The sequence below is a fragment of the Neovison vison genome, chromosome 5 (assembly GCF_020171115.1).
Source record: "Neovison vison isolate M4711 chromosome 5, ASM_NN_V1, whole genome shotgun sequence".
In the NCBI taxonomy this organism is placed as follows: domain Eukaryota; kingdom Metazoa; phylum Chordata; class Mammalia; order Carnivora; family Mustelidae; genus Neogale; species Neogale vison.
The window spans coordinates 105,102,486-105,115,303 of record NC_058095.1 but is presented as its reverse complement, the minus strand read 5'-3'; the positions used below and the strand labels follow the sequence as shown (position 1 = coordinate 105,115,303).

The window sequence follows — 12,818 nt, the reverse complement described above, 5'->3', positions numbered from 1 at the left end:
ACTTCTCCTTCAGCTCATTTTTAGTTGACATGGGTTTTTTAAAAATTCAGGTTTCTGCTTCTGGGGAGACTTAGATCATCAAAGTAAAATAAATGTAAATCTTGATTTTTCCCCCCCAAGTTGTTGCCTTGCTTTCTCATCTCTGTAGGACAAAATAGTTCCTTCAGGGGACTAGCATCTCCAAGGAGCCTTCTGACTCAGCAACCCCAGTATTCTAGTGAATGCACCAGGATTTCTAGTTTTTGTTGATCTTTCTCATGCTTGCTGAAATGCCACAAAAATCAAGTGTTTGCCCTAGTACTCCTAAGTCCCACTATACAATCTTGTCTTAAGCCAAAGATGGTATGGTACCGGCAAAGCCTTAGCACATCAGAAGGACAAGCAGAGGTCCTTTCAACTTCAACAATGAACAAATTATTCCTCTCAATGTTCCCCCTCCCCCGACAATTATTTATCAGCCTGGGAAGGAAAAGAGATTCTCAGTAAAGAGTTGTTGGCAAGTTGAAACAATGTGTTAAAAAGAAATAGGATGGAACAAGACTAACAAAATCAAGCAAAAGTGGATCTACTTTAACTAAACATCAGGCATTATTTTTATTTATGGAGAGAAAAAAGTCAAAAGTTAGAATGAGAATTACGCATAGGTTTTACACAAATTGTTAAGGAAATACTGTCAACATCATTTTATCTGAGAATCATTTGCATACTGCTGTAACTTGTGCTAGAAATCAAAGGAACACTTTTGTGACAAAAAGGATGAAGATAATCATTCACTAGGAAATAATCTATTTGGGGAGAAAAAGTCCATCAACAGAATATAATCCTCCTAGGATTTCACCATGATCATTCCAACCCCATATTTATTAGATGAAATTGTCTCTTATCACTCAGAACAGGCAATAGAGAGCCCTCTCTTAAGAAAGGATACATGTCAAAAAAATGAAAGATGAAAAAAATGACAGGTTCTACTTCCTCAAGAAACAGAGACAGGACTAAACGTGAACAGAAAGATCATTGTCAAAAGCTGATCGCCAATAAAAGTTGATGACAGTTAAAAGAGAACAATTTCTCTTTTGGAATTCAACTGCATAAAAATGACGTAAAACCTTTGAACTAGTGAAAGGACACACCACTATTTCAATGATAGGAGTTTTCACAACTGCCTCAATAAACAATGGAAATAAAAGCCTAATCCAAAACCAATTCCATAATCCACCGCACATCTACATATAGTCCTTGTGAGTTTATTTACTCTTTCTGGGAGGTATCTGCCCACATGATTCAAGGCAAAGTGACTATTCTTCTGGTGAGAGGGGGGGTATTAAAGAGATAGGAATCAGTCTCAACATTCAGTACACCAAACTGATAAATCTTACTGATTAGGGCAAATAATGAATCCACTGACAATACCCATATGGGAACATTAAGAAGAATGATCTTAATCTCAAGATTAAACTGTTGGAGAATATCCTTTGTCCAGCCTAAAGCCAACTGGTGATCTACAGGGCCTAAGAGGCATGATATTCCCCTGAAATATACTCCCTCCCTCCCCTTTGCTCACAATTCTATAGTATTTTACTAATTTAACTAATATGCCCAGTTTCTTAAAATTTAAAAAACCTTCAAGATGGGATATTAAGCTTGAGTTTCTCGAATGGTTTCAAATCTTGTGACTAGGTTTTGGATGAGGCAGGCTATAGAGTATGATGGCAGAGAGATTAAGGACAGAAAGAGGAGACAGAAGAAAACGTTTTCTTCCCAACTCCCTCTAGGGTTCATCCCAAAAAAATGTATAAGGTGAAGGTTTAGAGGATTATTACTTAATGAGCAATCTCTAAAATGGAAGTAAGAACTTCCTGATAAGGAAAGCTGCTAAACATTGGGAAAGACTGAATCCCTTTCCTAAATATTCTCAAGTATAAACTTTTATCTGAATGACTTGTAATCCCTTCTATTAATCACAGAATCAAAATATACATAAAGACAATTTAAGACCACACAGTGTATTCTGGATTTTGTGTAGCTCCTGAATTTAGCAGTGACTCAGGTAATTACCTTAACAATTCCATCTATTAAATGATATCCTGCTTTAAAGGTGTTTGTAGAGGTAAAAAAGGTTTAAAGAATTGCATATGAAAATACTATGTAACATTACATTAAATGCCTCTTTTTCTTGACAGGATTTGTCTTCAGCATTGGGAGAGTTTCAAATCCCCTAAATTAAGAGATCTCAAGCATATTCTCCACTTTCATCTATGCTTTTCTTCATAAAAAGTTACAATTGCATTCTGCTATACCCTTGAAATCTTAAAAATGTTCTGCTAAAGTGTAAAAAGATAAGGGTATGTGATTTTCAAATATTATGAAACTAAAATTCCATCAATTTTACTATAATTTTATAAATTTATTTTGCCCTCTTTTAATCTAATCTAAATGTATTTTAACCTTCCTTTCTATTGGTTACCCCAAAAGCACTACAAGGCACAGCAGTGATCTATGAAAGGTGAATGAGTGAGGCTGGTCATAGGGTCACATCCTCAGTGAAGACACATGAGGTCATGTTGGACTGAGCGTGGACAGTGAACAGTGTTGGTTTTTCCTTATCCTGGGTAATTCAGGGGGAATGCACAATGAGGAAAGTCATCTGAAATGTTTGCTTTCCATTTAGCCTCTAAATAAAATGGAGAGTTTATATATAAGAATAGCAGAGAAAAAAAAAAAAAAGAATAGCAGAGGAGAACAAAGAGATCCTCTTTGAACCCCCAATTTGTTGTGGGACTTTTGTAAGCATGGCATCAAGCTGCTAAAGACTAGACATTTCAGAGTATGTGATGTACCTCAAACTTACAACTTCCTAACTAACAGCTTCAACTTATTGCCATCCATAATCCTAGTGAGAAAGGAAAAAGGTGTTGGGACTAAAGAAACCAGTATTAAAGATGTCTGCTTTTAAACAGCTTTTAAAGTGTCTGCCTATTTGCCCCAGATACCATCATTTCTATTACCTAGGCAGAAATGGGAGGATGTTGGTGTGGCCAACAAAATCTAAGAACACAGAGTAAAAAGACAATGCAGGTTATGTAACAGGTAATTACAGTTAGCTTTAACAAATACGAACTTCAAGTGGTGTATTTTTCCAATGCTTAAAAAGCAAGGCCTTTAAAATTCCATTATCCTTAAGATGGTTTTAAATGATTACTTTAAATGTGATTATTTCCTAAACCACACAAGAGTAAAATAGAGCATTTATTGATGGAATAACAAAAGTGCTTTTCTTAAATATTCTTCAAAATACATTTGTACAACTTACAATAATATATCCAAAATAACTGTATATACAAAACATTACCTAGTTTTAATGTATGTGCTTTTTTCCCCAAAAATTACAAAGTAACTTCTTTTTTATTTTTTTTGGCAAAGTTCAACCTTAACAGAGGTGACAATTTTAAAGGTTGGTTTAAGAAAATAGAACCTGAGGGAAATTGACACGCAAGAGTCAATGACAAGCAAGAGATTTGGAGGAATATTTTTAGTTTGTTAAATAAAAATGTGTTTTAGAGTGATATTTTTCACATTACAAAAATAAACCAAAATGAAGAAAAGGTCACTGTAAAATGATGGAAAAAGGATCTGTAGACTTGCTCTTAGTATTTCAAATAGCCAACAATGCATGTCAAAAAATGAATGCAAGATCACAACAGTCTTGTATTTACTTTGTATTTGGAGAAGATAGTGAAACAAGTGGCCACATTCTGTTTTCTTTTAATTGCTATTAATATGGTTGATCTGATTGGCTCTTCGATGAATTTCATCCAAGAAGTTCTCCAGTTGTTCTATTAGCATTCGTTTTTTAAACCTGTATAAAAAAAAATAAGTAATAGCACTCTCAATTTCTTTTTAATGGATACAGATCAGTATAATTTGTTTTGTTTTGTTTTTAAGACAGCAACTGTCTTGGGAAGATTTTTCAAAGGAAAATGAAAATGGAAAAAAACAACTTAATGATATATAAAATTCACTTGAAGATAAGCAAATTATTTTATCAGTGCAGAATTACAGTTTGTTCCTGAAACAAATAATCTAGGCCCAGGTATAATGGAAGCAGGCTATTTGTTCTACATCCAAAAAGAAAAATAAAAAACCCCTAACATTTACAGGGTTATAAATATTCCACAAAATTTGGACTCCCAAAGCAACGACTCCCATAGCTTCTGATGCTCTTTAAAGTTGAATGTCTTGAAAGGAATGTGAAAAAAGTAGGAGTATAACCCCCACAAAACCAAAGAAGAAATGAATAGTTGGATGGACATTAAAAAACCCTTGGGTTCCACTATTAAATTTGAGAGCTAACAAATAAAGAATAATTAGGTATCTGTGGCTACAGGATATAGCAAACATTTAACATTCAAGGGGCAATTTGAAATTTTTTTCACTAATACAGTAGACTAAAATTGCATTCTCCCACATAAGTACTAATACTGCTGCTGCTCACTGTCCAATCTATACCCACTTCCTTTCTATTTGTAAATCCATATGCATAGCCACCATAATATTACCAATCTCCCTAAAAGGGGGCAGAAGTAGAGGGCAAGCACTAGGAACATAGCTAGATCCATGATGAAGTCTGAGTTGATAAAACATTACATAAAGAAAAGAATAGGTTAAATATTCAAAATAAATAACATGAAAAGTTATGGCCTTATCTTGAACCTTCAAAGTGGCCTATGCTCTAGCCACTCCAAAAAAAGAAAAAAATTAACTGCTCTATCTAAAAATACCTTTATGCGTACCATGGAAGAAACTGGGCAACCATTAAAGGGTGGGTATATTTAGAAGGTCAGATAACACTAAGTTTTCTTAAAATACTAAAGAAGTATTAGAAGAAAAATAAATGTTTTTTGTACTCCCTAAACTCACAACTACGATTTCTAGTTAACTGCACTTCATAGTTACCATTTATAATCTTGATCCACATTCTTTGTATTAAAGTACATAATCCTGGGCTACTGAAGCAATTAGAATAAGGCCCATTTGTCCAACTCTGCTCCCCTTAATTACACGTTTTCCCGTGTACAAATGAACTGCATCCAAATATTGTCTTTCAGGGTTATTTCTAATCACTGATTAATATTAACTATAATCCAAATATACAAAGGAGAAAAAAAGGCTAAAAAATACAGAGACCCCAAAAAGTCAGAGTAGGATAAATGAGAATTATGCAAGTATCTGTAATCTATAGGGAGAAAAAGTCCAAAATTGGCAAAGAATTCTGTGGCTGTTTTTAGTTTATTGAACTTCTTTCAATAAACTAAAAAAGAAGAACTTCTATACACATGAGTGTGTCATATATATGCATAATACCACAAGTACAGAATAGGTATTATTAAAATATTGACTGTAAGCTGGAGACTCATTTCATAATCATTTCAAAATGTGCAATAAATTCTTTACCTTGATGCTTCTTTAATGACATTTTGTAAAAATATTAGTCTTGTTTGTAAACTGCCTTGCACATGCTTCAGTAACGTGAAGATTCTTTCATATTCTTAAAATGAGAAGCAAAAAGAAAAATTTAAGTGGCTTTTCTACACACTCTTATTCAATATTTTTCTACTGCAGTTTCTGTATCAAGATATACTACACGAAACCAAGACATTCCACATAAAACTTTCACCACTAAGAATCGTGTGTGTGTGTGTGTGTGTGTGTGTGTGTATTTCCATCATATATCAGCAAAGATAAAATAACTTGTTAAGCTGTGTTCTTGGTAAAAGTTCCCATGAAGATATCAAACACAAAGCTTAGAAAAATAAGTGAAGAGCTTCCTGATAGTGAGTGCCACTGAAAAAGAAGCAAGGTACCTCCATCCTTGTAATTCAAATTCTAAAGTACAGTTCCATGGTAGGGAGGGGCAAATAGAGAGGTTGGAGAAACAGGTAAAAGTGCTATTTCGGTTTCCAATTTTCAAAATTTCAAAAACTCTGCCAAGGACTATAAGCAAGGATTGTGTTACCCACTTCTGAACCACCCGTGGGTCACTATGTCATTATAGTAGGTGGTCTGTCAACATCTTTTGAATGAAAGTTCCCATGAAGATATCAAACACAAAGCTTAGAAAAATAAGTGAAGAGCTTCCTGATAGTGAGTGCCACTGAAAAAGAAGCAAGGTACCTCCATCCTTGTAATTCAAATTCTAAAGTACAGTTCCATGGTAGGGAGGGGCAAATAGAGAGGTTGGAGAAACAGGTAAAAGTGCTATTTCGGTTTCCAATTTTCAAAATTTCAAAAACTCTGCCAAGGACTATAAGCAAGGATTGTGTTACCCACTTCTGAACCACCCGTGGGTCACTATGTCATTATAGTAGGTGGTCTGTCAACATCTTTTGAATGAATGCCAATAATATTGAAATTTTATCCCACAAAGTTCTTTAATATTCATGGAACAGACAGCTTTTATAACTTCTGTTTTTGTTTATTTGTTTGTTTGTTTTTGCTTAAACATATCCCTGGTCATTCTCATAGTTTAAATCTTAAAGGCAGTAGTAGATACTATGCCAGGAACTTCACAGTCCTGAAGTCATCCAATATTCACTCCATCTTTTTGGGTTTGCTGTTACATTTAATTGCAGCTGCTATGTAGAAAAATACTCAGGACTCCAGGTCCCTGTCATGGTAGGAACTGTGTGCAATTTATCTGTGTGTTCTTTAAGCTCTGCTCTCAGTCCCTCCTGCTTACCATATCTACACCATAATACTTTGGATATAGCAAATATTTAGTGTTTGTAGGTTGAATAAAGAACTAAATCTTTTATATCTATGTATCTATATCTCATACGTTGTTCGTCACTGATCTAGAATCAATCTATGTTTTTAGTTAATCTGACTCTTCTCTGAGCACAAACAGAAATCAAATATGAGGTTTGCCTCTAATTATACATACTTCTTCCTGGCTTTCGGATCTCTTTCATTATTTGTGCTTTTAGCTCAGTGTTGACTTCTTCATGGCTTCTGCAATGCATCAATTTCTTTCCTTTGTTGAGTGAAGATGCTGGTATATTCTCTTCAGGACACTGTTCCTTATCTCTTGGTTCCTCATGATTTTCTAAAAATCCACCAACGGTGAGGTCATTAGTTCCTAAATGGTCATGACCAAGAGCCTCTGTATGATTGGTTGGTCGTTCCAGTAAATTGGCTGGAGAAGGTGAAAATTCAGCATCCATAGCATTTGGTGTAATATCTGATGAAAGTTGGTCTGCAACATGATTTTCAACCACATCATCTATTGTCGAATCATTAGTGGCCTCTGAAACTAAAAACAAAGGTAAGGAAAAAATGATATGAGCCAACTGCAAAGAACACAGTAAAAAAAGCTACAAATAATATTACAGCAAATCACAATTAATCTCCTTGATGGATGCAAATTAACAAATATTACATGTTCTTAATAAGCTCTGCCAAAGAGATGGCAGAATTTAACATGAAACATTTATACTAGTTACAAATTCTGTATAACTTTTGCCCTTAGGAAAAAAAATAAAAGACAACTTCAAGCCAACTTTTAGTTCTCTGCTTTATTCTATGGTGATTTTACTGAACAAGCAGATTTCTTTTTTTTTTTTTTAAGATTTTATTTATTTATTTGACAGAGATCACAAGTAGGCAGAGAGGCACGCAGAGAGAGAGAGGAGGAAGCAGGCTCCCTGCTGAGCAGAGAGCCTGATGCGGGACTCGATCCCAGGACCCTGAGATCATGACCTGAGCCGAAGGCAGCGGCTTAACCCACTGAGCCACCCAGGTGCCCCAACAAGTAGATTTCTAATGCTTTAGAGAAATATACAGAGAGCCTTAGCTCATTCCAACCAACCTCTGCCTTATACACATACTATTATTCAGAGGCAAAAGTAAACACAGCAAGTCCAAACTTTTCAACACTCTGCAGGGAACATACCACCAAACAGGTCACTTTACAGTATACTCTTCTTATAACCAACCATCCAGTCTCTGTTACTCGAGCAACACAGAAGAGCCTGGTGCCCACAGCAGCCCATCAGATTACTTACTAGACTTAAAAAAAAAAAAAAAAAAAAAACCTTGCAAATTCCACTTCCCCCTCCAGAAAGCTGCTGAATTAGAAGTTCTCTAACTACTCACCAAACTTCCAGGACACTAGCTAAAGTCACCTCTACTTCCCTCATTTACTGTCCATTTCCACAAAAATCCCTTAAGACTTCTGACTCCCTCTCTAAATCCCCTCCCATGATTTGCATATTTTCCTGAATATTCTCTACAACTCCTGCTTTAACTAAAACCCAGCTCTCTGGCCAAGACACTGCTCTTCTTTTCAGACCTGAAATAGAAATTACTTTCTCTCAAACACTCTCCACAGACTTAAAATAAGGATGTGGAGTCACCTACTCCTTCACCTTCTAGTGCCACTTCAAGGTCCTTTCTCCATGCACTCTTACAACACTCTGGCTCTTTAGAGGCTCAACTATGCCACTCTGCTCATCCTCTCTCTTCTTATCACTAGCTTCATTGACCTCCAAGGCACACCTCTGTGGTCAACTTGGCTCAGGCTTCCTTCTACCCCCCATCCCTTGGGCATTCTCCTAGATCATTACTACACAAAGTATGGTCTAATACAAGCAGTATTAGCCCCAGAGAGTTTGCTAGAAATGCTCATCTTGAACCCTACTCTAAACAAGGAATTAGAATCTGCAGTTTAACTAGATTCCCCTAGTGATTCAATTACACACTAAAGTTTGGGAAGTACTGTAATATATGACTTCAGCGTCTACGCAGATCAGCTGCCAAGAACATGGCCTCTCAATTCTTTAATTTCTCATCTCGTTTGTCTCACAAATCAAACACAAATCCATGGATAGAGGAGTATAAGCCATCTCTTAGCAGGACTCCTGCTATTTTACTATAACTCAGCCAGACTCTTACTCCAACAACTCCTCCACTTTCTCCCTCCTATTCATCGATCCTACCTTCTTAAATGCCTTTTTCTAATCTATTCAACTTACACCCCATAATGTATTACTTTTTTATCAGCATCCTTAATTCTCTCATTCTGTTGTTCTCCCATGATACCTGCCAGGCAAAACTCCAAACCTGATGACTCTATCTGCTTGCCCTAGACCTGCATTTGGAATGATGAGCACCACTGGAGAAATATGATCCAGCTCTGCAGAGTGATCACCATACCCAGCCAAGTGTCACTGGATTTTAGCACTACCTAGCAGTCTTATTACCACCTTTTCTCCCTCTCCCACAAAAGACCATTCTAACCTTCTCCACTCTCTTAACATCTCTGACTTTCCCAATCTCTCCTCTCCATAGTATATGTCACCTTCAACTTCACAGAGGAAAGAAAAGGAGAGCTGTGAATAGGAACTTCTCTACTTCCCACTTGTGCCCACACTCATCTGCTTCAGTAGAAGCAACATTCTTTCATATGGGCTTTGAACCATTCCCTTCTGCCTTCCCAATGATTTTATGCTGATTATGCTTTCTCTTGTCTTCATTTTCAACCCCTACCTCCTGGTTCCATCGTACCAGCATTTAAACAAGCTCAACTCTGTCATTTTTAAGACAAAGCAAAGTCACTATTTTTAACCTGACTTCTTCCAGCTATCATTCATTTCCCATCTCCCCCATGCTGCATTTTAAACTTCTTTGTTTTTTTGCAACTATATATACGTAAAATTTTTATTTTATTTTTTTACGTTATGTTAGTCACCATACAGTCATCATTAGTTTTTGATGTAGTGCTCCATGATTCATTATTTGCATATGACACCCAGTGCTCATTATAACACCTGCCCTCCTTAATACTCATCACCAGGCTAACCCATCCCCCAATTCCTCTCCCCTCTGAAACCCTCAGATTGTTTCCTGGAGTCTCTAGTTTCTCATGATTCGTCTCTTCCTCTGATTCCCTCCCTTCAGCTCCCCTTCCTTCTCCTATGTCATATAATGTCAAGGATCTAGAATCAAGATGGCTTCATCTGATTCATCTCATATGTGGAATATGAGGAACATATGAGTGAAATCATATGAGAACTCTTTCTTTGTTTGACTTATTTCACTTAGCATAATCCCCTCCAGTTCCACGCATGTTGAGGCACATGGTGGGTCTTCATCCTTTCTGTTGGCTGAGTAATATTCCATTGTATAGATGAACCATATCTTCTTTATCCATTCATCTACTGAAGGGCATCTGGATCCTTTCACAGTTTGGCTATTGTGGACATTGCTACTATTAACACTGGGGTGCATGTTCCCCTTCTTTTCACTACATCTGTATCTTTGGGTAAAATACCCAGTTGTGCTATTGCTGGGTCATAGGGTAGCTCTATTTCTCAACTTTTTGAGGAACCTCCATACTGTTTTTCAGAGTGGCTGCACCAACTTGCATTCCCACCAACAGTATTAAGAGGATTCCCTTTCTCTGCATCCTCACCAACATTTGTTGTTTCCTGTCTTGTTAATTTTTGCCATGCTAACTCGTGGTATCTCAAGGTGGTTTTGATTTGCATTTCCCTGATGGCTAATGATGAACATTTTTTCATGTGTCTGTTAGCCATTTGTATATCTTCTTTGGAGAAGTGTCTGTTTGTATCTTCTGCCCATTTGTTGACTCAATTGTTTTTTGGATGTTGAGTTTGAGAATTCTTTATAGATCTTGGATACCAGTCCTTTATTTGTAATGTCATTTGCAAATATCTTCTCCAATTCTGTGGGTTGCCTCTTAGTTTTGTTGACTGTTTCCTTTGCTGTGCAGAAGATTTTTATCTTGATAAAGTCCCAAAAGTTCATTTTTGCTTTTGCTTCCCTTGCCCTTGGAGACATGTCATAAAAGAAGTTGCTGTGGCCGATGCCAAAGAGGTTACTGCCTTTATTCTCCTCTAGGATTTTGATAGATTCCTCCCTCACATTGAGATCTTTTATCCATTTAGAGTTTATCTTTGTATATGGTGTTAAGAGAATGGTCAAGCTTCCTTTTTCTATATATAGCTGTCCAATTTTCCCCACAGCTAAACTTCTTAAATGGGTTGTCTTACATTCATTGTCTCCATTTTCTCATCTTTCACTCCTCAAACCACTTCGTCAGTGTTTTGTCCTCTTTACTCCATCAGAATTGCTCGTGCTAAGGTGACTAAAGGCCATCAGAGCCTTTCCAATCCTCTGGACCAATCCATGTAAGTATTTGAGACTGCTAACCACTCAATTCTCTTTCCCTTTAGCTTTCATGATGCCACATTCTTCTCATCTCCTTATTTCTTGGATTCTTCCCTCTTAATCTCCTTTTTTGCACCTTATTTCTCTCCTTAACTTTGGCATTTTCAAAGTTCTGCTCTAGGCTGCTGCTTCTCATTGTTTCCCTTGCTGTGATTTAATTCACTCCAAGGAGGTTAAGACTGCCTCCTGCACCTCTCTCTTTTTCCCTGTCTCTTCTTCTGAAGTCTAAACTAAAATACCATCTTCTACCTAAGGATCTCCACATGGCTATTTAGTGGGTGCCTCTAAACTCACTCATCCTCTCTCCTTCCACTCCACTCTTTCATCCTTATCTACCCAGCATCTCTCAACCCCTCTCTTGCCCTGGCTCCAATATCCGGTCCATCACCACAGTCTTTACTGGTACATCCAAGTATTTCTCAAATACATGTTCTTCTTGAAACTCCACTGCCAAGTCATTAGCTCTTCCCTGGGTTTCCTAACTAGTTTCTGTGCAACCATAATAATTATTTAAGAACATAAAATATCCTATCAATGTCCCTAATCTAATTACCTTGCACATTTTCTATTTGTAGGGAAACTTTGATTTTATTTGTTTCAGGGTCCAAATCAGGCCCTGTACATTGTAATTAGTTTATATGTCTTCTAACTACCATTTAATCTGTAAGATCCTTCTGTAACCTCTCTTTTTGCCATGCATTTTTTTCTGGAAACATACAGACCCCATATTCTTTGTCCTATAGTCTTCCACAATCCAAATTATGCTAATTATTTCCCTGTTTTGTCATTTGTTTCTCTATCCTTTGTATTTCCTATAAATTGGTAGTTAGATCTAGAAGTTTGATCAGATTAATAAGGTTCAGGGTCTTTCTCCCTTTTTTTTTTTTTTTTTTTTTTTTGGTAAGAGTACTTCAAAAGTAGTACTGTATAATTCCATCAGGAGGTTTAGAATATTTGGTTTCTCTCCAGTTAAGATGTTATAAACTACAAATGATCAGTACCAATAATTAGTGCAATCATTAATTCATTAAGAGTTCCCCTAAATCCACTCTTGTTCTTCCCTAATAATATTTCACACAGTACAGTTGGCCTGGTCTTTGTAAAATGCTAATCAGATCAGGTCACTGGCTCTTCAAAACCTTTCAAAGATTTTCATTGTCCTTAAAGTCTACAATCTTTACAATGGCCTCCAGGGCCCTCCATGCTCTCGCCTCAGCCTATCTTTAATTTCTTACCATATCTCATTCCCAATATCTTTGCTATACGAAGATTCTTTCAGTTCCCTTAATACCTTCTTTTTAGTGTATACATTTGCACATATTCTTCTTACACTACTACTGTAGCATATAGTAGCACGTAGCAAAACTGCTTAGCACTACTACTAAATGCACGGCTTTTGCAAAACAATTCCCATTCATCCTTCAAATGTTGGCTTAAACCTAACTTCCTCAGTAAAGGGTCTTGACCTCACAAACTAAGATAAATCCTTTTACCACATGCTTCCAAAACATACCTGGACTTCCCTTTTATAATATGCTTCCCTTTTATAATATGCACCACACTTCTAATGA

The 12,818-nt window shown here is 36.5% G+C and overlaps 2 protein-coding genes across 3 annotated transcripts in view; one reads left to right on the top strand and one right to left on the bottom strand.

Annotated features, from left to right (window-relative positions):
- The window catches only part of SERPINE3 (serpin family E member 3), a 34,011-nt gene extending 31,756 nt beyond the window's left edge, over window positions 1–2,255 (top strand). The window contains exon 9 of the mRNA XM_044249666.1: window positions 2,181–2,255. Coding sequence (XP_044105601.1) covers window positions 2,181–2,224 — 44 coding nt within the window. The 3' untranslated portion in view covers window positions 2,225–2,255. The remainder of the gene's footprint in view (window positions 1–2,180) is intronic.
- Window positions 2,256–3,233: 978 nt separating this feature from the next.
- The window catches only part of INTS6 (integrator complex subunit 6), a 91,076-nt gene continuing 81,491 nt past the window's right edge, over window positions 3,234–12,818 (bottom strand). For both annotated transcript variants that reach the window (XM_044249663.1, XM_044249664.1), the window contains 3 exons: window positions 6,941–7,309; window positions 5,452–5,545; window positions 3,234–3,856 (listed from right to left, as the gene is read on the bottom strand). In XM_044249663.1, the coding sequence (XP_044105598.1) occupies window positions 3,763–3,856; window positions 5,452–5,545; window positions 6,941–7,309 (557 nt within the window). In that variant the 3' untranslated portion in view covers window positions 3,234–3,762. The remainder of the gene's footprint in view (window positions 3,857–5,451; window positions 5,546–6,940; window positions 7,310–12,818) is intronic.